Source organism: Thunnus maccoyii, chromosome 2, assembly GCF_910596095.1.
Source record: "Thunnus maccoyii chromosome 2, fThuMac1.1, whole genome shotgun sequence".
NCBI classification, from domain to species: Eukaryota; Metazoa; Chordata; class Actinopteri; order Scombriformes; family Scombridae; genus Thunnus; species Thunnus maccoyii.
In genome coordinates this window covers 12,246,628-12,273,450 of record NC_056534.1, presented here as the reverse complement: position 1 = coordinate 12,273,450, position 26,823 = coordinate 12,246,628, and the positions used below count along the sequence as shown (strand labels likewise).

The 26,823-nt window shown below is 40.0% G+C and overlaps 1 protein-coding gene across 3 annotated transcripts in view; it reads left to right on the top strand.

Moving 5' to 3' along the window:
- The first annotated feature begins 1,357 nt into the window (after nucleotides 1–1,357).
- fat1a (FAT atypical cadherin 1a) overlaps nucleotides 1,358–26,823 on the top strand; it is a 77,253-nt gene continuing 51,787 nt past the window's right edge. For 2 of the 3 annotated variants that reach the window (XM_042427804.1, XM_042427796.1), the window contains exons 1-3: nucleotides 3,137–3,283; nucleotides 4,909–8,190; nucleotides 22,303–22,617. In XM_042427804.1, coding sequence (XP_042283738.1) covers nucleotides 3,244–3,283; nucleotides 4,909–8,190; nucleotides 22,303–22,617 — 3,637 coding nt within the window. In that variant the 5' untranslated portion in view covers nucleotides 3,137–3,243. Of the gene's footprint in view, nucleotides 1,632–3,136; nucleotides 3,284–4,908; nucleotides 8,191–22,302; nucleotides 22,618–26,823 lie in introns of those variants that run through there. The other variant, XM_042427813.1, reaches the window with a different exon arrangement.

Below are 26,823 nucleotides of genomic sequence, written 5' to 3'. Positions count from 1 at the left end.
CACCTGACCTGAATTCAATTAAAGCTTTACAGGCAGATCAGAGGAGAAGCTAAGAGAGAGAAAGCAGTTTTAGATACCTAACATTGTCTTGGACAAAACTGAGGGAGAGATAGAGGAGAGGCCAGGAGAGAGATGAAACATTGCACACTTGCTCTCTGACACGCACGCTCAATCTTTCTCTCACACCCTCTCTTGCACACATACACACACACATACACACACACACCAAGCCCATAGGTCTCGTTCGTTTACTCAGCCTGTGGGCAAATGTGACTTTAATGAGCCAGTGCTGAATGGACATTAGGCAGAGATTCTCACGCTGGACCGCCAGCTTAAACAGCCCTGCTCTGGCATTTTTTGGCAGTCACTTCACAGCACGGTGTCGAGTTTATGTTTGAGGAGCCGAATGAAGACATTTGCTTCTCTGATGCCCAAACGCATTCACTGATCACTATGAAAACTACATGGGGGTTTCATAAAGGGCACACGGACACAATTCATAAACAGTAGAGATGGAGAGAAAATAAAATGAAAAAAAAACAAAACAAAATGTTGTAAGGTGTTTGCTAATATTCTGGACAGAATAAACAAGGCTACACTGCAGGCAACACACTGAGCTGTGCATGCATGGAATGAGAGAGGAGTCCTTGCTGTCCACATGAATAGACCTCCCATCCCCCTCCCCTTCCAAGTGTGTAGGAAAAACCTATGGTGGCCATGAAACTTGCGAAAAACGCAAAAGGCCCTCTCTAGAGCCAGCGTTTGGTTTGTCCATTCTGGGCTACTGTAAAAACATAGTGGTGCAACATGGCCAGCTCTGTGGAAGAGGACCCACTCCCTAGATATAAAGGGCTCATTCTAAGGTAACGAAAAAAAATCTTATTTTTCAGGTGATTATATGTTAATTAAAACATACTTGTGAATATTATATTCCATTTCTGCCAAGTCCATTCTGCTAGATGCCACTAAATTCTACACACTGCTGCTTTAAATTGTGGTGTTTATTTTAGAAATGCACCATTCTCTCCTATGCTGAAGAAGAAAATATGCATCAGACATACAATTAACGATTTAAATTAAATTATTAGACTAAGTAGGTTTATCTGCGTGACAAATAATTGGATAAGCAGACTGCAAAAACAAAAACAGACAGGTTAATAGGCTAATCAAATACCTCACTTTCCCCACCAGTTGTATATGCGACTTCCTTTCACTCCTCCCCCTCCTCAGCCTGCACGAACGGGAATACTGTGAGCAAGAAAATCACGACTTTGCCATTTCTTTACTCTTTTGTCATCTTGTGCGCTCCTGTCAGGATTGTGATATTTCCGATATCACCTAAAGGCGGCAACAGTGTGCAACTCCACCTGAACCGTTGTGGAGGAGAGGAGCGAGGCAAACCATAGCCTACAGCTCTATCAAGCCAGCATGTGTGAGGACTGAGACTTTGAGCGGATCGGAACAGAAAGCTCTGAAACTGTGAGGGACTGAGGAAGAATAAAGTGACGGATTCACTCAAACAGAAGCCTCCCTCATATGCGAGATGCTCGCCAAAAATATTTACCAGAAACTGACAGGATTTATGTGAAGGGAAGTTTGGAGCGGCAGCCGGCAGTCATCCAGCTGGTCTGGTGAGTAGACTTGAGTGAAATTATATTGACTCGTTGTTTTGTTAATAAAGACGGTAAAAAATACTCTTAAAACTTGGTGCTCAACTCGAAGCATCTTTTAGAGGACGTTAAAGTAAAGTGAGTTTTTCTGTCTGACTTGTGCCAAACAACCAAATATACAAATACACATGCTTAGCGCACTGGAACACATGCACCTGCACACAAACTCACACACAGAAACAGTCAGGGGCAGTACAAGTTGACAAGTTGTCAAGCTGCATGCAGCACAAGCTTTCTGCAGGCGCACCAGCTGGATGACTGCAGTCCGGGCAAGAGCAGTGAGACAGCGCCATCAATCGCATAGCAGCCACACTCCTGTGTGCCTGAAGAGGGGAGGCAGTGCAGCTTAGAGGTCTAAAGAAGCAGTCAGGATGACTGTGAAAGGAGGGGGGCTGGTGGGATCAGCGCCTTCATGGCGAATGTGCCTCCACCATCAGTCACCCTGCTCTAATGCCAAAGTACAGAGACTGGGACGCACAGCTGGGCACTGTGTTTTAAGCCAGCCTATTAAAAAGAATAACATTACTAAGAATAATGAGAAGAAGATTATCTCAAGAACTGATGTAAAACACATAAAATGCAACAACACGCGCGGGGAAGTTTGCATTTGCAAGTATTATTAGTCTATTTATCATCATCAGGGATGCCCTGAACTGCGTTCATTTGCCAAATACAGTTTACCCACCTTTTTATGCTGACAGCAAAATTATGATGTGAATTCACGGGTCATTTTTCAGCACAGCGAGCATAAATTACTGTCTAATTGAAAATATTTTTATATTGTTTGTTTGACTCCCAGCAGCTGGAGGTCACACAAAACGCACCCTTTTTCCCTTCACAAAATGCCTCTTTAGAGCGCATAAATGGTTTAGGATGCAGCTGAAGAGGTGAATGTTGGTGATTACGGTTAGTCCCATTTAGGAAGGGCAAGGTTTTGCCCTTTGTTACAACCTCGAAGGGGACTATAATGAATGTTATTTTAAACTATTTTAGGTTATAAAAATAACAAACAGAATGTCAGAAAGAAAAATGCGTGAAATTGTTTAGTAAGTCTCATATGCGCAATTGCATCACAATGAGCAATTTAGACAAAATATTAATAATAGTTAATAACCTGCTGGTCACTATCCGTAGTTAACTTGCTCTAAGAGATGGATACATATGTTATGAAGTTTTAGTAACGAGTTATTTCACAAAAATTAAACCCTTTAGCCCATATAGGGTACTTTGGGGCTATAGGTGAAGCGGTGGCTACTAGATTAAAAATCATCCGATTTAGTGAAACACAACACTTGGCCTTTTTCAGAATATTTCAGATGAATATACAATGTAGCCACCAAGAATCAAAGTGCCCAGGTCTTACGGGTTCACAGCGGAAAGGTTTTATCCTTCTGCCTACCGGTAAGTAGATCCGGACGTGCGCAGCGCGGAGAGATACGGAGCAGATCCAGTGTGGGAGAGAAAGGGAAGCAGTGAGGGAGAAGAGAGAGGCAGCCTGGTGGTGGTAGATGGAGTAACGGAGAGTAGAGAAGTCCACGTATTACCATGCCGAGATTTGGACTACACAAACTACATGCAAAACCTCCCAATCTACGAGATTAATAATAGAAGAGGTATGTGAAGATGCGTGTTTGTACTCTGTGGTGTTTTTTTAGTCAGCAGCGGTTAAGCTTCGGCATCTCTGTAACGTGTAAAAAAGTTAGGTTAGGTCGTTTATTGTGGGCTGCGGGGCTGTGAAAGAAACCAACCGCCGCTGCTTTCTCTCTACCTCTTTGGAGAAGTTTATCCTCAACGAAACTGAACGCTAAATGTCGTTTTCTTTAGCACGGAGGTTTGAAATGTGTCTGGTTAATTCTGACATTAGTTTATACGTTGTTTTGTGTTATGTTGATAAGATATGTGGTGTTTTTTTAAGCATATTTCTGCCCAGCGCGCGGCTGCCATCGTTTCATGAGGTGAATGGCTTTAGTTGGGGGATGGGGGTTAGAAATGAAATAGTCTGGAGGCACATAACTTATTTTCTTGAAACATTTAACTTTTTTGCATTGTGAAAACTAGTCGCTGGTAACAGGGTGCATGCAAACGGAATTTAGTAAACGCTTAATCTTTTTTTCGTTATATATGCAAATATGCTACAGGTTTTTAGTCTTAGTTCATGAATTTTTACAATGGTCGCACACAAGCAGATGGTTCTTTTGTACCTGCAGGCGATAGTTTCAGATTTAAGGTAATTTGAACTAGACTCTGTCACTTATTAACCCCACATAAAACATTAATAACTAACCTCTGTCCGGGTCATTTAGACACACCAAAAGTAAATAATGTGGGTTTTATACACAGGACTCCTTCGCAGACATAGCAACGACTTGCCTTTATTTGTCTTTGTGCGGACACCCACACAGAGCCTCAGACGTTGTAAAGCGGCTGTAAACGAATGAATCTGCAATTTTAAAACAGTTTCACAATCATCTCCGCTGTAGTTTTAACCGTGATTGTAGCTCGATGATGAGATCGTAATGAGCATACTTGTGCTTGGTTTGCAAAGGCAGATTTTTAAAAAAAAATCTTTTTGTGCAACAGTAGTTGGGAGAAAAGTCCAGTGTCGTTTTAAGTTGTTGTGTTAGTTGTTGATACCTGTGCAATAATGTATTAATTAATAAGATTATATTTTTAAATTATTTGTAGGTGACCAGAAATGAAAATGAATGCATTTCCATACAAGTGAAAAAAGGAAGCAGTACTAAATACGCAGTCTTGCATTTAATATATTTTTTGCATACAGGAAATTATTAAATTCACATGTTCTCTTATTGTCAGTTCTTTGTCTGAGCTCATTAAGCTGATGTTTGGATAAATGAGGCTCTGCTGTTAGGAAGTGCACATAGCTGGCTGGCATCTGGCAGTGTGCAGACAGGGGAGCAGTGCAGGCTTAGATCTTGTCACCTGACTGACTGCTCTGCTTCATCTTATTTCCACATGGAACCTATTTGGACATTTATCAGCCTAACCATCACTTGTCATGACATTTAAAGGAGTCTGGGAAAGTGCACAGCAAAGAAAGGAATAAGAGTTTCAGCATTTAGACTATCTCCTCAAGATGATAATGATAGTGATCTAATTTGCCTGTTCGCTCAGTTTAATTGTAATTACAGTTAATTGCCTCCACAAATCCAGTTTGTTAAACTATTTTGTCTGGGAGAAAGTGTTATGTAACTAATCATAATTTTGTTCGTTCCAGGTGAAGATCACGGTACAATAATGGGGAAGCGCTTGGTTTCACTGCTTGTGCTGCTCCTGCCGCTCATCTGTGGCTGCGCCGGGAACCAACGGATGGTGAGGGCCGCCTCCATGCAATTCACCCACTCTGTTTACAATGCCACCATATATGAGAACTCTGCTGCTAAGACATACTTAGAGAGTCACACCAAGATGGGGATCTATATCACAGACCCAACCTGGGAGATACGGTACAAAATCATCTCTGGAGACAATGAGAACTTATTCAAAGCAGAGGACTACCTGCTGGGAGATTTCAGTTTTTTGCGAATAAGGACCAAAGGAGGCAGCACAGCCATTCTGAACCGGGAGGTTAAAGACCACTACATGCTGACTGTTAAAGCTTCAGAGAGGGGCACCAATCTGGAGTGTCGCACCAGAGTGAAGGTGCAGGTACTTGACACCAATGATCTGAGGCCTCTCTTCTCGCCAACATCCTATAGCATCTCTCTGCCGGAGAACACGGCAATACGCACAAGTGTGGCCAAGGTCACAGCAACAGATGCAGATATTGGTACGAATGGAGAATACTACTATAGTTTTAGAGAGTGGACGGACATGTTTGCTGTTCATCCGACTAGCGGCGTAGTGACACTGACCGGCAAACTCGACTACTCTGAGACGAAGCTGTACGAGTTGGAGATCCTTGCAGTGGACAGAGGGATGAAGCTTTACGGTAGCAGTGGCTTCAGTAGCATGGCCAAACTTACCGTGAGGGTGGAGCAGGCCAATGAGCATGCACCTGTAATCACAGCAGTAACCTTGGCCCCCTCAGATGCAGACCATGACCCCACCTATGCTATTGTGACAGTAGAGGACAATGATCAGGGACCAAATGGAGAGATAGCATCATTGAGTATTGTGGCTGGTGACCCCCTTCAGCAGTTCAAGGCCATAAGAACCAGCCCTGGGAGCAAGGAGTATAAAATAAAAGCAGTCAAAGATGTAGACTGGGACAGCCAGCCCTTTGGATACAACCTCACTTTACAGGCAAAGGACAAAGGAAGCCCCCCTCAATTTTCATCTGCTAAATTGGTACATGTCACTTCTGCACAGTTTAAAGTGGGCCCCCCTATATTTGAAAATGCCATTTACAGAGTCAATCTGAGTGAATTTTCCCCTCTTCATACACCTGTCACTATGGTAACAGCTGTGCCAAAGTATCCACAGCTAAAATATGCTTTTAGACACAAATCTGACAAGAACAGATTCACTATCAATCCAGATACTGGCTTAATCAGCACTACAGGACCAATCAATGCTGATTTTGCATCCCAATTTGAGCTGGACGTTATCACCAGTGACAAAAAAGCGGCGACAAAAGTGATCATTGATGTGATTGACGTGAATAACAATGCACCTGAGTTCCAGCAGACATCTTACAGGACCACTGTTGATGAAAATGCACCCATTGGGACCAGTGTGGTAACGGTTAAAGCCACTGATCTAGATAGAGGTGAGAATGGCTATGTGACCTACAGCATTACCAATATGAGCCCACAGCCATTTGTCATCGACTACTTCTCGGGTGTCATCAGTACCTCAGAGGTCCTAGATTATGAGCTCATGCCAAGGATTTACAATCTGAGAGTCAGGGCATCAGACTGGGGATCCCCTTTCCGGAGAGAGGTGGAAGCATCAGTCACCATAACATTAAATAACTTGAACGACAATAACCCCCTGTTTGAAAATGTAGACTGTGAAGTCACTGTGCCGAGAGATCACGGCGTGGGAGAGCAGATAACAACAGTGTCTGCCATTGATGCTGATGAACTGCAGCTAGTACGGTACAATATTAAAGCTGGGAATGATCTTGATCTGTTTGATCTGAATCCAAACTCTGGGGTACTTTCACTGAAGCACACGCTGAGTGAGGGAGAAGCAGCTAAAGTGTCCTTTCATAGTTTACAAATCATCGCAACTGATGGTGAACACGAGACTCAGCCAATGATCATGAACATAACTGTCATCACAGCACGCAAGCCTGTCCAGTTAAAATGCGTCGAAACCGGTGTTGCCACTATGTTGGCTGAAAAGCTACTACAAGGCAGCAAAATCCACACGCAAACTGAGCCAGATGACAACTTTATGGACATTCCCTCCGTCAATCGGTACGCTCCTCAGTTTGCAGAGTCTTTCCCAAGTATTATCTCAGTTAAAGAGGACCTCCCAGTTGGGGCCCGGGTTGTCCATCTGAGTGCTACAGATGCAGACAGTGGCTTCAATGGGAAACTAGTGTACGTTATTTCAGGAGGTGACACAGAAAGCCGCTTCATAGTAGAAATGGAAACAGGCTGGCTTTTGGTTTATTCTCCTCTTGATAGGGAAACAACAGACCATTACACGCTCAACATTACCGTTTATGATCTTGGCATACCACAGAAATCCTCATCACGCCTCTTGGATGTTAAGATCCTAGATGCCAACGATAATAGCCCTCAATTTTTGCAAGATTCGTATTCTGTTGAAATAAGCGAGAGTACACCTGTTGGTACAGAAATTATCCAGGTGGACTCGACAGACAAGGATCAAGGAGATAATGGCATTGTGAAGTATTCGATTTTGGGTGGCACGGATCATTTTGCAATCAATGAGGAGACTGGTGTGGTGACTGTGACAAAGCCGCTGGATCGTGAGCTCCATCCAGTTTATGTCTTGAAGATTGCGGCACGTGACCAGGCATTAAATGAACCCCAGCTAGTGTCCACAGTGCCACTTAAGATCACCTTGGAAGATGTGAATGATAATCCGCCTAAATTTGTCCCCCCTAATTACCGTGTGAAGGTGAGGGAAGACCTTCCTATTGGTACTGTAATTATGTGGCTGGAGGCTCATGACCCTGATATTGGACCCTCCAGTCAGGTACGATACAGCCTCATTGATAACGGAGATGGGAATTTTGAAGTAGACAAACTGAGCGGTGCTGTGCGGATTGTGCAGAACCTAGATTATGAGACAAGACAGGTGTACAATCTGACTGCAAAAGCTAAAGACAAAGGGAAGCCCATATCCTTGTCATCAACCTGTTTCATTGAGGTGGACGTAGTTGATGTGAACGAAAATCTCTACCGTCCTTTGTTCCGATCGTTTGTGGAAAAGGGATTTATAAAAGAAGATGCACTTGTTGGGACTTCAGTGATGACAGTAACAGCCGAAGATGAGGACAAAGGACAAGATGGAGAGATTCGATACTCCATACGAGATGGATCTGGCCTGGGGATATTTACCATTGATGAGGAAACTGGTGAGTTTCTTCTCTTTTTTCAATGTCACTATAAAGTTAAGTAAAGCTGAAATACGCATGCATCAGCTTGAAACAATTTGCATAAGGAAAGTTTTATGCAGAGTTTATTCAGTCATGTCATTGTATGGAACAATGAGGTAAGGGAGTCTTCCAGGAGACGGGTAAGGTTCTTGATTCCATTCATTTTTCTTCTTTGGGAGAATTGATGGCATGAACAGATGGAACAGCTGTCTCTTAGACCTGTGTGGACATTCTTAAGTAGTTGCTGTGGAACGAAGAAGATTCCCAGTGATCTCACCTCCTCTTTCACCTTCTCTTTCTCCAGTCATGCTATGACTGCATATACTCTAGTTATGCATATACTCCACTCTATAGTTTCAATTTGGAAAATAGTCAAATTTATTTGACCTCAGGTTAAGATATTCTAATAGCATTTTTTTTAAAAATGGTTTTTAGAACAGCATATTTGACATATTGTACTGACGGACAGGATTTGCTCGCGGGTTTCTTATTATGTTGCTGAAAATATGTTAATACTTTCTCAGCTGCCCAGAATGATTTTAACAGCTGACTCAAATTAGCTCAAAATAAGCAGTCTGGAATTCCAGGAGTTCCTACCCAAAACCCAGCAATCACCTGATTTGGATGTTTTAGACTTCGTTTGCTGTACTCTTTTTTAAACTTGATAACCACATTCTTGGGTGGCTTAATGTGATTTGAAATTAAACATCTCTCTGCAGTATACATATTTAATGTCTAAATGAGGCTGTGAAACTTAATGCATAATACATTGATTTCTCTTGGCACATGTAACCTCAAAGGTTCATATCTACATGAGAAACCTGGAAATGCAATTACAAATCTACTGCTGACTTTTCCTGTTGTAAAAGGGGTTTATATCATTAGTTTAATGTTTATTAGAAATCAGATGCATGTGAATTATTCAGTACATTGACAGGAAGTCTCTTCTGTGAATCTGGTGGGAAATACTTTCTTTTGCATGGTAAATTTAGCATGAGGAGATTCGCCTTTATGACCGATCCATCCTCCAGGGCTGCGTGTCATCTGTGGTGTGTTTGTGATTGTTTCTGTGGTAATGGTTGAATATCTGATTTGTATTAGGGTTTTGTTTTATTAACAGATATGCTGGGATATTTAAAGCTTGAACTAGTGACTGCTCATGCATTCATGCAAGGATTACAAGTGTTGTTCTGTGTTGTTTATTACATAAGTTTCCTTCCTATTTACATTCGTAAATTGACAGAATTTTGCATAGATTTAAGATGGTCTGCCGTACTACATTATTGGTCTTGATGGAACCACATGCAAGCCAGCCGCTGGCATCCATGTCTAACTCATAATCCTGTGTAGGGTACAGATTCATGGAGCCTGGTCTGATCTTCTACTTAATCCCAGAGGCCTATATTAAGTGATTATCAGGAGGTGCAATGATAGGATTGTCCTAGGTTGGGTCCTGTTATTATGGATTACATCTGAGGTCAGTAGACAACTAAATACAGCCAAGGTGGTAATGCCCCTCCTAAGATTTCACTAGATGGAGGGTGCGGTTTGTTAGGCTACCATATGCATTTGGAGTATTATGCCTCTAAAAAGGAAAATATAAACATGGGTGCACACCCGGCTATATACTCAGTGCTGCAGCTGCATGTTGTGAATCCTAACCAAAATGTTTTAAAATGGTTTAAAATTGGAAAACAAATGAAAAAGTGGTGTAAGGAAAAATGCCAAGAGTCATACACCTTCAGATAGGGAATTTATTTTTCAGAATGAGTGAGGGAAAACTGCTGAAGTCCTGTTTTACTTGACGCTTGTAATCTTAAACCCCTGCAGTTGTTGCAAGAGTACATCAGTCTACTGCAAAGTCTTTATCTGTGTTATATAGTGCTGTGTTTGTTCGATCACCACAATATAAATCACTATTCTCTCAGTTATTCCTCTTATACTGGCATCCACTATATGCCACACAGTAACAACAATACTACTTTGTGGGTAACAATGTGTTGCTGTGGAAAGCGCTGCATTTTTGGTGGTTGATGCAAGCAGACACTGAGTGAATCTCATTGAGTAGGTGTATCTAACAAATCTGAACAAAGTATATATTTTAGAACAGGCACACAGGCCGTGCTTGCCACCCACTTGACTGACGTTTCCAAACCATGCATGGAACAAACAAGTTATTTGTTTGTTTGCTAGACATGGTAGTTAAATTTAAAAGTGGTGTCTATGATTGCTGTTTATTGAATGCCATCCTGTTCTCATTTCCATCAATTCCAAGTAAAAAAGTCTTTTACTCCAGATATGGTTCCCTTTCTGTTAGACTGCTGAGGGAGTCCATGGCAACTGTTTGCCCAGACATTCTCAGTGTTATTAAAAGCTCTGTGGTCACTGGCTCGGTGCCATCTTAATTTAAACTTACTCTTATCAAGACTCTTTTCTGGGCCTCTTTCAATGCTGTGAACTAGCCTATATTTACCATTCCTCGCTGTAGTCTAAAAATGCTCTAATCATCAAGTGATTTTTTACCTATGGGGACCAAAATGTCTGTATGCATCTCATAGTTTGCTAGATGTTTGAGTTCCTTCACTAACAACTAGTTTACGTTTTCCCCAACAACCTGTGCTGCGACGGTAGCTTGTATGCTTTAAGTGGCTGCCTACAGCTTTAGTGGTGCCCTAAAGGTCAAGCAATATTGGTTTTCAAGGGCTGATGCCTATTTTTGAAGCGGCCAGGGTGGCAATTGGCTGATGTAATAACATTTTTCACCCTTTTCCTCTTTTAGCTGCAAAGCTATTGCTCTAAAACAATTGAAAACAAATTTAAAAGATGCTAGCACTCTTGGGCTGGACATCCACCAAAACTGCACATGCACCAGAAAATGTTATTTGCCTTACAGTATGACTGGGAATTAATTCTAAAGTGTGTCACACTGTGTGTGGGTCTGAAGGAGTAAAGAAAGTTGTGATTCCTGGAACAATGCCCTCAAATTGAATATAGTCAAAGAAATACAGTATGTGCCATTATAGAGTTAACTATGATATACAAAGGGTAAGATCAGAAAAATAATGTAAAGAAAAAAACATACACAAACACTGCCAATAACTGCTTGCAGTAGTACTCAGGTTTATTCACATGAACCTCTCTTAGGTCAGCTTCTATTGCCAGTTGAAATAGGCTAGCAAGGAAACAACGCTTATCACTATGACCGGAATCAAGTCTCCACTCCTAAAGTATGCTTGACTCACATTCAACCTGACACACCTAACATAAGGAAACAACAAATAGATAAAACAGGCAAGCCTTTTTTTTATTGCCAATGAGTAACAGCAGTATCTCCTTATAATCATACAGGCCAGATGGACCGCCAGGCCAACAAGAGGCAAAAAAAAAATCTTTTTTTTATGCAAAAATAACACCAAATATCCATTCATTTGGAAATCAATAGCATTTGGGAGCCTCTGTGTAGCACTGTTCCAAAACGAGAGTCAACCTCTGTGTTGTTGCCTGGTAAACTCTTGGTAGAGTAGCTCCATTAAAGGCGCAGTATGTAGAATTTAGTGGCATCTAGCAGAACGGACTTGGCAGAAATGGAATATAATATTCATAAGTATGTTTTTAATTTATATATAATCACCTGAAAATAAGAATCATGTTTTTGTTACCTTAGAATGAGCTCTTTATATCTACATAGGGAGCAGTCCTCTTCCACGGAACGTGCCATGGTGCACCGCCATGTTTCTACAATACCCTAGAACAGACAAACCAAACACTGGCTCTAGAGAGGGCCTTTCGCATTTTTTGCGAGTTTCGCAGCCACCGTGGGTTCTCCTACACACTTGGGAGGGTGAGGGGAGGTGTATTCATTTGATTGCAATATGCAAACTCACCACTAGATTCCACTAGATCTTACTCACAGGTCTATTAAGACCGAGTGTGTGGTTGAGGGAGTGCAAGCGGCAGAAAAGTGACGGTGAATGTGAGTGGAGCAGAAGAAAAGGCTGGCAGTAAGTTGTCAATCTAGCAGTGAATGTACAGTACAGGCTGCAGTGTGTCAGTTTATAAATGTTGTAGCTTCTCAAGACAAATAAAGTCCTGTCTGTTGTTTCCCTAACTGCTGGAAGGGGGTTAGCCCTGAAGTTAGCAACAATGGGTTAGTCTAGCCTGGCCAGTCTCTCTTAAGGTGTACTGACCTTCAATGTGGACCAGCTAATCTCATTTTAGTGTCAATCTCAGCCGCTCCTTTTACCGTCTGGTATGACTAAGGGAGATTGTGCAAATCAGGAAGTTAATCCTTAATTGGTCAAAAGCTTCGGGTCGACAGTTTGGCACTTTTAGATTAAACATTGACTTCATCACAGGTTTCAGGATGGAGTGATGTTAGGTTAAAGATTTTTTGAGGGTTTGACTTGAATGATTTGGGACAGTGGTGAATTGAATGATTTGGTCTAGTTTACAGTGATGTTGACAGTACATGAGATTTGGATTTATTAAAGTGACTAAGAAGAGGGACTTTTGTACTCTTTAGACAGAGAGGACCATTAAAATGTTTTATCAGGATCAATATATGTGTTATACTTACCACAGTTAAAAGTTTTCTGCTCCTTGAAAGCAGTTTTTATTTCATTAATTTTCCTCACAGTGGAAGAGTCCTGTTTGTGGTGTAACTGATTTAGTCTCTAATCTAATCTTTTCAGATGAATGTTAATAAAAAAGGTTGATGATTGATTGTCTAATCAATTGTACGATGTTTTATTCGTGTTAAAGGTCACTTTGAATGATTTTAACTAATGATAATGTAGAAAAACAAAGACTTTAAATTTGGGATGGTCCATATTCACTTCGGGACAGCTTAGATTGTATTTCGCGATGGCTCTAGGAGGATGGTGAAAAAAATTAATGAGCCCTCTGACCTCACTCAATTGACCACATATGGGTCCTGGGCACTCACTACATTGAAAAGCTATCAACATCACTGAGTTTAGTTTTTCTTTTGGACAAGAGAGCAATGCTATTTAATAATCTGCAGTTAAGAATATCTGAAGCCAAACACCTCTTTTAAATTAGTCCTAGAGCAGTGACAGCAAATTTGTTGCATAATACAAGTGGTAGGGAGGGAGGATGTTGTTTGCAAGATTGAAAATAAATGCAGTAAAAATTCTGAAGCTGAAAAGATGAGTTGATCAATTGATTAGTCGATGGAAAAAATTGTCAGCAGAAAGATGAATCAGATCAGATCAGATCAATAACTAAAATAATTGTTAGAGATGTGGATGATGATGTGTCTTGGAAAATGATCTAGCCGATCACATGTTTCAGGGGTCACGTTTCCCAGAGAAACTGTCATTCATATAATTTCTATATCTTAATCGTTTTGAACCAAGACCTTCAGTATTTGGACCAAGTAGCCCAGTTCATGAAAAATAAGGTTTACCAAATTTAATAAGCTACACCTGTTATATCAAATATATACAGTATTTAATTAACATCTAGGTAAATAGAAGTATTATATTGGACTGGGTATTGGCAGATACCCAGTATTAAAGGACTTCATCAGGACATCCCTAATAATTGTTTGTTGCAGCCCTAACAAAAACACTCTGTTAAGCCTTATTGTTCAAATGTGGAGAAATGTTCATTACTCCTCAGTAATACCTGTCTATCCTTTACATATGTACAGTAGGTACATAGATGTCTAGATGAATCAGTCTATCTATTTAGTATACTGTGTACAATATACTATGAAATACATTTTGGGCCATATCGTCTGTCCTTTTAGTGAAAATCAACTAATGCAGGTCACAGGACAATCAATTAGTGTGTCCCTACTTGGAAGGAATGAGTAACTGACGGCTAGATTGCTATGGTGGTGATGGTATGGAGTTAGACACAACTTGCTTTGAAGATGTGTTCAAAGCAAGTTGTGTCTCAGCTTGAAGTGAAATTATCCAGTATACAAGGTGACCAGAGTAAAGAGTGTTCTTTCTAGATGAGACACAGATGCTGATTGTATAATGTATGCATTGCCCTTTCTTGTTGGATAATATATGCATTGCCCTTTCACTTGAAGCTGTTTGCAGCCCGTACTGTGAAAGCATTCTTTGTGAAAGCAAATGAAACACTTTGATGCATAATGAGAAAGTCCTATTAGTGTGTTTTTCATCTCCACAAATTATCCACTTCTTTTTCTACTGTCTCGCTATTGAAGTTAACTGATTTTTGACAATTATGAAAAGATGTAGAGTAGTTATTGTTCATGGATGTCTTTTGGCATCAAATATAATGTGCTAAAACTGAGAACTGTTGCTCTTTGTCCCTGATTTTCTATTCAGCGCCTATAAGTTTAAGATAAAAATGGAACTGCAAAGTGGCACATGATTCCAAATAGTCTTTGCTTGAGTGCTGTTACTGTGGAGACGGAACCAGGAATGTGCAGCGGGACAAAGTTGATTGTAGGTTGCTAAATGAAAAACACACTGTCCCTAGTTAAAAGTATGTTGTCCTGTCAGTCCATTAAATCTTTTAAAGAAACTTAGAGCTGTCTTGTGCAGAGGACGTGCTTCATTGTGTGTTAATTCTTGTCATACTAATACTCACTTGATTTAGATCTATACTCCCGTGAATGTACTGCAAATAACATTTTTAGTGGGGAGGTTCTTAATGATGTTATAGTACCGTATTTTATTTAAAACTTTCACCAATTTCATTTTACTGTTTTAGTTTTGGTTTGCAAACCACTGGTACCAAACAGAAATACTGCCCTAAACGGCAGTGTATAGCATTAAGTTAGCGTGGCTTTGCCAGACTAATTCACAAATGCATATTAGTCTGGAACCTTTCAGTTCATTTTTGATTTCCATAGGGCATTATCAATGGACAGACCAAAATGGACGCAAATGGATGAACCTATAACCAATTAGAGCATCGAACCGTGTGACCTAGCACTGAGACATGCAAGTTGGGCGGTGCTTGGTTTTGACTGGTCTTTTTTCAACATGGCACCCAAGTCACAAACTTTCTCAACAACCTAATCTTGGTTCATATTTGATCAGTGCTGCCTTGTTTGACCGTTTTATCTGAGTTTCATGAGCTCTGCGGATTTTTTCTCAACTTTAGACTGCAGACTGTCAGTCATCGTATCAAACCCACCCCATATTAGATAAATGGTTGTGATTGGCCTGTCCAGTTCCAGGCTGGGTGGAAATCTGTCTGACTGGGAGGGGCCAGACACATCTGCCAGGGCAAATGAAACATGAGATCGGCAGATTTGTCTGGTTCCCAGGCTAGCATTAAGTAGTACAAACAGCAGTGATTTTTTGAAAACATTAGCATCTTCCCCAAAGACACATCTGAGCATCTTCACCAAGGGTCCTCTCTGCTAAATTATGGCAGAGATATGAGAGATACTGACATGCTTTTATCCTTTTATTCAAATTTAAGTGACTATTTCAGGCATTTACAGCCAATTTCATGATGTGTGATGCCTGACAAGTTACAGAGCTGGCCTGTGGAAGCCTATAGCAGACTATATTAAAATGACAAATGTAAACATGAAAATGAAGATGTAATTCCAGAATAGCATAATAATTTTCCACATATGTGTGTGTGTGTTATTTGAGTAAAACTCAAATAACACACAGTAAAGAGTAAAACTCAAATAACAGCCAAATAACAGGAACAGCCTGGCTACACAACAAGATTTTGCCGCACCATCAGGCCGAGACAAGTCCTTGACTTGTAAACTCTGTAAAGGGTGTACACGAATGGCTGCCTTATCAGGCATTCAAAAATAAAAAGGCTAAAAAGTCATTAAGGGCTACTGTGATAATCTGTTCCCACCAAGAGATATTGCATTTTGATTATGTGGTAAAATATCCATTCGATGTAGCATATATGTTGATTGTTCATATATACACAGCCAGTATTTTGTTGAAGTCATCCTTAATTTAGGCAAAGACACTGTTTACATCCTTGACTCAGGTTTGAAATACACAGCGGTAGTGTTGACCACTTAAAGAAAACTTAAAAGTTAAGTTTGTAGTTGCAGGCATATTATGTGTTCAAGAAGAGTCCAATATATATTCATAAAGTTTACATAAGAGGAATTGGTCTGTTCTCATACGAAAGAACATTTTTATTATTATTTCCTCTTTGTTCCTTTTACGAGAAGGGAGTGCAAAGCTGGAACAGTATGTGCATTACAGGACACCATTGTGTAGTGACGCAGTCAAGTCCAGCAAGAACCTGAGGGGGGGGGGCGTGAGATTCAAGATGGCGGAATAAAGATCGCACAGTAAACAGTAATGCCAATGTCAATATCCTTTATTAAATGTGAGTATCAGTGTGCCAAAGGGCAAATACAACACATATGTGTTACAGGTGATCCATCTGAACCTGTGTTCAGCACAGCGGGTAGTGTTCTTACACCAGTCTGCAGTCTATTAAAGCTAGAAAAGGTGAACATGTTGGTATTTCTGGCCAGAAACCTTGAGCAGTCTTTATTAAATTTATTTTATTGAGCTACATGATTTTTATTATAGCTATATTACAGCTAAATGAGGTTATTTTTGGCTTCACTTTTGGGGAACTGTCCAGCTCATTAACAGAGAGCTTTAGTAAATTATGTTATTCAGTCTGTAGTGTAGGTATAATAAAATCATGTAGCTTAATTAAATGAAATGAAATTTAATTGTATGATCTGTTCATTTTAATACATTTATATTTATTGAAAAGTAGTGATATCTGTGCATATAGAGCCATGAGCAGTGCTGTTGTTCTGTCCAGTAAAAACATGAAGCTTCACTTTACATTCAGACGAACTAATGGCAGCTACAATTGTTAGATTACATCCATGAGACCAACATTTATTTATTTTTAGTTTCTCCCTTCTTCTAGTCTTTATACTAAGCTAAGCTAATTGGCTGCTCTCTGTATTTTCATATTTACTGCACAGACATGAGAGCGATATTGATCCTCTCATCTAACTCTCAGCAAGAAAATGAATGAGAATATTTCCAAAATTGTGGAATTATTCCTTTAAATACTGCCATCTTCTTTTCTTGTTAAAACATTTGTTGGGACTGTAAGAGGTTTTTGGTCAGCTGAGAGTATATCCTCTGTATGTCAGCAGAGGTTATTGTATACAATGGGAATACTGATTGACAACCAAATGGATGTAGAGCTAGAGAGAGGGTTGGGGGTGTAGAAATGAATGAAGATGGACTCTGTCTTCCTCTCACTGTTATCAGAGGAACAGGCTCTTTTGTCAGCTCCTCTGGGCTAAGAGGTATAGTAACTGCTCCTAAATAATACTGTGATATTGAATCAAGAAGTATTGCTCTGAGGCCCGTTCAAAGGCCTTTGAAATAACACTGTTCCCAGCAACAATGGAAGCTTTGTATTGTCAGCTAAATCCCAAAAGCTATCTCAACTGGAATTAATACGCATTTTTTTTTAAAAAACAAGAAAAGAAAAACCCATTCAGTCATGTATCACAGACATGTAACAACTGCATCAAATGATTTTGTTTCTTTCCACTGCTCACATGCAGTCAGTATACAATTTTCATGTTTTCTTTAGACACAAGATTTTCATTATTGCAAAAGAAATTCAGGTTTTTGTGTGACATTGTATCTTCATTATGATGATCTCAGAGACCTCTGCCCTGTGTGCCCTTCAAACAAAACAGAAGAATTAATACAGTATGTATCAGAGAGCATTGGTATTTACTGTAAAACCTGTTCATAGCAATAGATTTACAGTACTTTATGTATGAAAATGTAACATGAAAAGATTAGAGGGTTAACTTGGAGCACTGACCAAGACCACTTCCGATTATTTAAAATCTAATCCCAATATAAAAGACCGGGAATGAAAATTAAAATAACGGAGCCCGTTTCACCACCTTTTTGTAGTTTCAAATTTAGCATAGTTATAACAAAAGTGGAGATATACACTTAACATTAGTTGTTACTGAATGTTTACACCTGCTAACTGCACGGTGTAACTGCCATAGCTATCAGAATTAACTGACTTGACAAACTATAGCTCAATATAAGACCCATTAAGAGTGAGGCATAAAACAGATGTATCATATCTGACCTGACACTTGATAACAATGCAACCCAGGGAGATTTGAAATTACATTTGTAATTTGCAATAATGTGCTTCAGGCAATGCCTTTAATAACAACAACAAAAGGTATTTTTGCCTTGAGCCATACTTTAGAATTTTTCAAGAGTTTCAGGCTAACAGGCTGCCACCAGGCTTAATGTCTTTGAAGCATGGATCTCAGCTACAGATGTCTGGGAACTTTGGGGTGATGTGATATTAAGTTGCTGGGTAACAGGAAGCTTAGTGCAGGACTCTTTCTATTGCACCAGGCCCTACAACGTGGTAGTGGAATTTGAAGCATTTTGCCAGGGCTGTGGAAAGAGAAGGGGGGAGAAAGCACTGAGAAAGTTTATGCAAGCATGTGAGCTAGAGGCCTGAGAAGGCTGAGGAATGTGGGGTAGGGGTGAGTGGAATTAGTAGAGGTAGTTCAAAGCAAGCCCCGACTTTTCAACTGCAGAACGAACAAGGAAGTACTAATGTATGTTGAATTGGCTTCGTTTTTAGTACTCTGAGTTGTTTCATTGGCCAACTTGTGACATACATGCAGTAGACAGTTTCCAGCAGCTTTTCAACAACAAATTTCAACCTCTTCAATTCAATTGGCTAATTCTTTCTCTACTGTGACTGTAAGTTGAGTAAACGCATTGTGTATCTGTGCAGGGAGTTGATTTAGAAGAGCACACATAAAATACCTGCTGGTCTTTATAGTTCAAAATCCCTCAGCTGTCTGAAGACTCTATTGCTCTGCCACTGTGCTCAGGTAACTTTGAAGAACAAAGCCAGAGGGAAAAGAAAAGAGCAAGGGAAAAAAAGCGGAAAGCAAATCTAGCGGAGGCTCTTGCACGGTCTGTTTTTTTTTCCTGTGGCCTAAGGGCAGGTTTTTCTACTGCCTTACTGGGTAGGCTAGGTATATGGGATGGGTGTGGCAACTAAATTCTTCAGATTTATCTTTCATGTGCTTTGTTAGTCAGCCAAAGGCCATGGCAGAAAGCTTTCCATATATACACATTTAAGGTCAAGGTTTCTTTTTAATCTCCTCAGAGATAAATATAAACATTTGTTAGAAATAAGTTAGCATTGACCTTTAGTTTGAGAAGGCACAAAATGTGGACAGTAACATTCCTCTCACAGCTGCAGTTGTTTTCATGTTGCAAGTTTTTAACTGCAAAAATATAAAGTCTCCTCTATGGTGATAGAAAGAAGGTGAAGAACTGTGCGCACAAAGCTTGATCCTGGTGAGGGTGGAATTGTTCTGCTACGCTGGTGTCTGCCAGTCAAACAGATGAGCACTCAAGCATGGGCATTTCCTTGGCAGAAGCACAAAAGATGTCTCATACTTTCCCGTTTGTCTCCTCTTCTCTTTTGTACTTTGTCTTATTAGCACGTGTGCATGTGCACACGACTGCTCATCACCCGAACCCTTCTTACTGTTCTCATTCATTTTTATCTTCAATTCTGTCTATTTATGTCTAACATTTTCAATTTCCTGCACATTTCTTCTTCCTGTAGCAATCTTTGTTATTCACTGTGAGTTGTTAGCTTCAGTAAGATCAGAAATTAGTCATTACAGTGCTATTTTGTTTCTGAATTATTTCAATCAAACCACTGTGTTATATGGTAATGTCACTGTGAGACTTCTCCAAATGTTTGGTTGTGTTTCTCTCTCAATGTGTTATCAGCTTTGAGGTATTGGTTTGATACCTCAAAGGGGGCGGGTGGGGGTCCCGGTCTGTTTGGGAGCTACCTATTTTCCCCTGCCTGGCTACCATTCTTATTACATGCCTTAAGCAAAGTTGAGAGAGCTGTACTACTAATGACTAATGACACGAGAGGATCCCAGGGAAATATGAGAGTGCAAAAGTAAAGCAGGGCGAGAGAATAAATGAGCTGTACCCCCAAACTCCCCTCCCAAGTTAAATTTGAGGATTTTGTGACAAGCCATTTGGAGTGTTATCTCTTTTCTGAGAAATCTTTCATTACCCAAGGCAAGAGATTTGGCTGCTCTCAGTTACAGTGCTTCACTGCAGTTCATCAAGTTACAGTGAGTGAACAAAGGCAGCATCAGCAAAGAGGGAGTCTATGTAAACTATTTCAACCTTTAGAACAAGTTCTTATGGTTTTGTGGAGACTCCTTATCTGGACAGCAGTGATTGTAAGTGTGTCACAGATCCAGACTCAACACCCATATCCGGTAATGATACGGGTGTGCCTTTACAACGATTCACTTTTATTAGTTTCGGATGATAATAAAATCAAATATGGTCATACATTTCAATTGCAGTATAAAGGTTATACAGGTATCACAAATAACACAGACATGGAAATGGTTGTCATTATAAAGGTTGTTCAGGTGTCCACAGTCTGGAAGATATTTTTGGGTTTATGTTGCCCTTCACTGCCTTATATTTTGTGCCTGTTTAAATAATGTGACCTCTCATGAGCAAGTTATCCAAATAATATACTGTTGCTGCATTTACTTGCAACTCCTTTTTGGAAGCACTTTTGTCCTCTGTGAACCCTGCCTTTTGTTCTATCCCCGCTCCTCAGTACATTTCTCTCTGCTAAAGAAATAAAAGGAAGGCATTTTGAAACGTAGCCTCAATCAGTATGTTTATGTTCACACTATAACCTGATTGCAGTGAATAACCAATCAGGATATCTGCTATATTATGGCATTCACATGCCTCACAGTAAATTGATTTCCCTGCTTTATCCTTTTGTTTGATAATCAGAAGTGAGTCATCTTGAATGATGTAACAAAAAAGTTAATGAGAAAAGACAAGAAAAACAGGGGAACTTTGTCCTCATGTTGATGGAAACTGATGTAAATGTCACTGATAACAAAATTGCGTATGGAAATGTTGCATCAGGTTTATTTTGTGACCCTTGCATAGAATAAAAAACAGGAAGAAATGGATCTTGGGTGTCAGACGTTGGACAGTGAGTCAGATTATGTTACTCTTGATTTAAGTCAAATAGTATATATGACAGGATCAGTAATTAGACCGGTTAAAATTGAATCATTTGTTTGCATGTAAACACATGAATAACACCTTTGTCAAGCAAACACACATCCCTCAAACTGAAACATCCTTGCACCTATTTAAACACACAAATGGAAATGTACACACACACTCACACATACTTATCCCTTTCCTAAAGTGCAAATGCACCTACTGAACACCTGGTGAGAGCTTGTAAGTGGGGTCGGGTGTAGATGAAAAGCACTAAAGCAAATTCACTCCTGTGAACTTTGCTGTTTGCTTTTCCTCAGAAAGACTGGCAGTAACAGTTTTAGACATTTAAACATCTAAACTAGTGTCAACAGATGGTATATTTTCAGGTTATGCAGGAATATCTGTGTCCAATATGTTTTATGTCAATAAAATGTACTTAATTGATTTCAAGCATATAGCCTACCTGTTCTTTTTTCATGAGTATAACAGTTTTTGCCTTAGTGCATTGAGGAATACTTACACAAAACACGTTTGTGCTATTTAACCCTGCTGCATACTGCATTTCCATCTATATTCTATTAGCCACATATTTTCATGTACTACCTTTTAGTTCTTTCAGTTTGCTGAATCTACCCATCCTCCGCTCCTCCATTTTATCCATTGTCAACCTCTACAACTCGCATGTCTCTGGGAGCTCTTTTGTTTGCTCAGCTGAAGGCTAGAGTCCCCACATGGCAGTCAAAAAAAAAATCCCTGCCAGTAAATGTAAACAGGAGGCATTGACTGATTGTTGTTAATACACCACCTTGACATGTTTCAGTCAAGGTCTCTTCAACCAACCTCTATATCTGCCTGGTCAGGGGCAGCTGTTGTACAAGCTTCTGTTCTCTTCATCTCCAGAAATTGATTACAGAGATGACTGATAGCGCAAGAAGTGATGTGAGACTCAGGTCATGTGTTGCACATAAAAATGTTCCCTGTCTCGATGGAGACTAAAGAGTTTGTCTATGTCTTTCTCATCTCTTAGGTATTATTCGAACACAAGAACTGCTGGATCATGAGACCACACCTCACTACTGGCTAACAGTCTATGCCATGGATCGTGGCGTGGTGCCGCTCTCGGCTTTTGTTGAGGTCTACGTTGAAGTGCAGGATGTCAACGACAATGCACCGCAAACCTCAGAACCTGTCTACTACCCTTCTATCATGGAGAACTCCCCTAAAGATATGTCCATCATCCAGATAGAAGCAGTTGATCCAGATGCCAAGGCCAGTGATAAACTCACCTACAAGATCACCAGCGGAAATCCCCAGGGTTTCTTTGCTATTAACGCCAGGACAGGTAAGATTGCTGTTACCGGGATAGTAGTGCGTGCTACCACAAATTGTATCCTCAGAGCAGGAAGTCTCTGCTCTGAGTCATGAGCTTATATTGTATTCCAGCGCAAATGCTATTCTTGAATATGGCCACCAGCTTGAGAAAGAAAATTACAACTACTACAAAAAATTCAGTTCATGGAGTGTAGCTTTGAAAGGTACCCTTTTTGCTTGTTCAGTGTATCTCACCATATGTCAAACAATTGAATATTAACTACAATAGCTTGTTTTACAGTCTTAAGGTCACATCTCCTGCTTTTCATGTAAGCAGAGATCAACTTAGATTTACTAACTGACTGATGCATATAAAGGTTGAACAGATGAGGTAAATGCATGTGGCATTTCAGGCTAAATTTCTAAGGGCATCAACCACTTAAAACATCACAAATGTGTCAAACAAACTCAAAGAAGGGTTCTTATTATTACTGAATTATCCTATGAGACTTGGGGGCAGATTTTGAGATATACTGTAGTGCATTACTGATTAGCTTATGAGTTTCTGTGAGGTTAATGTTTCCTTTCTCGTGACAAAGAAGAGCAGTGTGAAGACAATATTTTAACCTAGGACGGGAGTGGGTTGAGCCTACAGGGGTTTTTCCACTCTAACACTCTAAAGCGTGTTCTCATTTGGTACTCTGGAAATGGTGTGATGATTAATATTTTATTGGGTTCTTATAAAGTTGCTGGAGCAGGCTATGTTTAGTTGAATGGCAGAGGAAATACTCGTAATAGGTGTATTGTAACGCTCCATTGAAAGGCAGAGCCCTTCTTTAAATTTACAGATTTTTTTCCTCTGTTTTGTGGGATGCAGAATTTTTAGTTTGTTTCCATCGAATAATTCGTTCTACATTCATTTTTAAATCCACTCAGAGCTCTTAAGTTTGATGACTGATTATCAAAATACAAAACAAATCAAGAACATCCACGTTGACCAACATATGTAGCTCACAGAAGCAAATTGAGATGGTTAAACTTTGTATCTTTCTGTAAAAGTGCCAATTACTGAATTTGTTTTCCTTTCTTACCTAGCTTAGAGACTAGTCTCTTATTGCTTTGAATGCAAGTGCTCATTAAACTGAAATGAGGAAAGGGTAGTGAAACAGTTGCTCCAATTTGTCCTTACTGACGTGTGTGGTCCAGTTTCCCAAGGTAGTCACATCAACAAGCCGGAGTTATTTTTGTTAGAAGTAGCAATGTGAATTTTCTGACCAAATAAGGATTCATCATGTAGCATGCTTCCCAAACAAGCCTCGCAGTAGTGCTGGGCACTCCCCAATGAACAGGAAAAGAAAGAAAAAATAAATTATAAAGAGAAGGAAAACCTTAGGTATGCAGACACATAAGGTTGGTGTTTTGTCTGCATGCATGACGAGATCAGCTTACATATGCTGATATGGATGCTGAAGAAGAAAATCGAATATTTATCTTTCAAAAAAGCAGTCATACATAACACTTTTTTAACAATGTAGGCAGATTTTGAGGTGTGAAGAAAATATCTTTGCAATTATTTGTGTCTCCAAGATATATTCTGCTTTTTTTTGCCCTTCTATGGATAGATAACCTGTGATAATATAGGGCCATAGCTGGAAAAGAATGTTAACATTAAAGCAGTAGATCTTTAACTAAATAGGATTTATACTTTCTCTTTTCATACATTTTCTTAATCCAGATCTAGATGTAACTGCTTTGTTCAGGATTTTCATTAATGTCCAAGATAAACCTAGTACACCACATATTCACCATTTGAATGCACTATTTTTAGCCCACATATCTAAAGTAAATATTTCCTACTTCCTAGGATTACAAAGTATTTATGAAGCTTATGGTCAAGTCCACTGTGGGCAGAACCTCTTTACAGTAGAACGGGCAGTATCTTCACGTGGTTTCTTTTTATAAGCGTCAGAAGAGCTCTGAAAAAAAAAAAGAAAACTGGTTATATAGAGGACACTGAGCATAAGGATAAGACCCATTCATGCATATCAAAGCATGCTAAAACATTTATCAGTGGGACACCAGAGCCCCTTGCGTCAGAGTGGTTTGGACAAAGAACTTCATTAAATCACAGTTGTTTAGATTTTTTTTTTGCGTTTTTTTTGTCTTTTGTTTTTGAAGATTCCAGCAGAGAGTGGAGGTAGAGAGGTAGGAGGGAAGAGAAAACAGGGAGCCAAGTGTAGATGACTACTTGAAAAGACAGTGATTTATGCAGAGTGCCAGTTAAAAAGACGGCAACATTTAAGCAGCCATTTTCTTTTTAGGTCAGAATTTGAATAAATGTTTTCTTGCATGATTACAAATGATGTTTTAGTTTTTATATCCGTGGTATTAAATGAGATCAAAATAGGCTTTATCTCTCCACATTATCAACTCAATATGACATTCTCACCGCATATTACAGGTTTTTGAAAATGTTTAAATTTACTACATGCAAGTCTCTGTAATTACATGTTCTAAAATTGCATTGGAAGCATAGGCCCTGTCTTGGCATATCTACAAAGCTTTACAAAGGGGTGGGAAAAAGGAAAAGACGTTAAGGCCTATGTTTTGTGTGTGGGTTTTGGAGCTTCGGAGGCATGTGTTCCAAGCTAACTAGCTAGCCTTCTATCATGGGCTACGGCCTTGTGCTGCTTTCCAAGCAGCCTGTCAAGCTTCAAACACATATGAAGGCTTCGCTTGACGCCTTGGGTGGCGATGGTTGCCCTTTTTCCGCACAGACCCACATTGGCTCAGTAAAGCCCAGGATGAAAGGCTTAGGCCTACTTTATTTCTGCCAAGTAAACAAGTCCTGCTGTTTTGGCTGTTCTCTGACTTTAGTTTGTCATTAGTGTGCAAGGCCAGCTCTTCTCTAGCAGACACTACAGCAATACCAACATTGGAAAGCTCAGAACTTAACGGCTTGATATAGCCTTGAAAGGATTGGAGAAGAGAGAGAAGAAAACAAGGCAGAGCTGTATGGGGTGAAAATTGTGCCAGTCAGCTGGATAGGAATTGTGTGTTCTAAATCAGTATTAGATCAGCGAATTTGAATAATGCTGTTGGGCTCTGAAATTTTAAAAGATGAACCAGTGCTCAGCTGTGTGGTGGCACAGATCTCATCCCACCCACAGACCTGACCGCAGTTGTTCCCGGCTCCTCAGCATTTACTTGGCAGCTGGGGAGAATTGTTTCCTGGATAAAGCCTCATAGGCTTGTAGTTAACAGATCTCAACAGGATACGTGAGGCAGTGTGAGACAGGCAGATACATAATTGTATGTGCTCTGTAAAATGCCAGTTAGTTGTATTGTAGAGTAATCAAAGGTTGTTTATACTGGGGTGTACATTTAGAAAAAGGATGTCTTTTCTACACATACTGCATTTGAGACAGCCAGCCCACCAGCTGTCTAGTTTTATTTTCTCTTCATAAAGGAGTTGTCAAAGCTCTGTGCTAGTTCGTTTGAGGTTTTTGACATGAGATGCCCGTTTTTTTTCTGTGGAAGAGTGAGCAGTGTTCATTACCTGGTGAATCACTCGCTCTCTCTCTCCTCTGAAATATTGTTTACTGTGCTACGACATACTGGACTTTGTACAGAGCTCTTATGCCAGAACATGCTTGTGTTAGGAAAGGACAACCAAGCAGAACGTGTAGTCAGATCACCCCCACCCACACACACACACGCACGCACACACCCACCCGCACACACGCACACACACACACACACACACATATGCATAGAGGAAGTTCTTAATGTCTAAGTCGGGGTGAGAGAATTGGAACAAAGATCACTACGATAGCAATCTTATCTCGCTGAATTCTCATTACTCTACATCCTGTTGCACCTTTTCTACCTTTCTCTTCAAGTATTAGTACTTTCTAAAACTTCCCTAATCGTTCCAATGTTGTCCATTGAATTTATAGAATGAGTTATCATTTGTCTGTGTTGACCTGACATATGAGATTTGTGCTTGGAACACCTAAAGCCTGTTGAAAACCCTACCCTATAATAACAGTGCCTATCTGTATTCGTCACCAGACAACAATGTAGTTATAACTGACAAGAGCATGCTTTTAATAGGACATGGTTGTCTGTACCTGATTGTTTTTGCCCTTTAATGGCAGCATTCATTCCAGTGGTTGAACCAAAATGAAGAAAGATACACTCAGGTGAATTCTTACAGCTGTATTGAACAATTTTA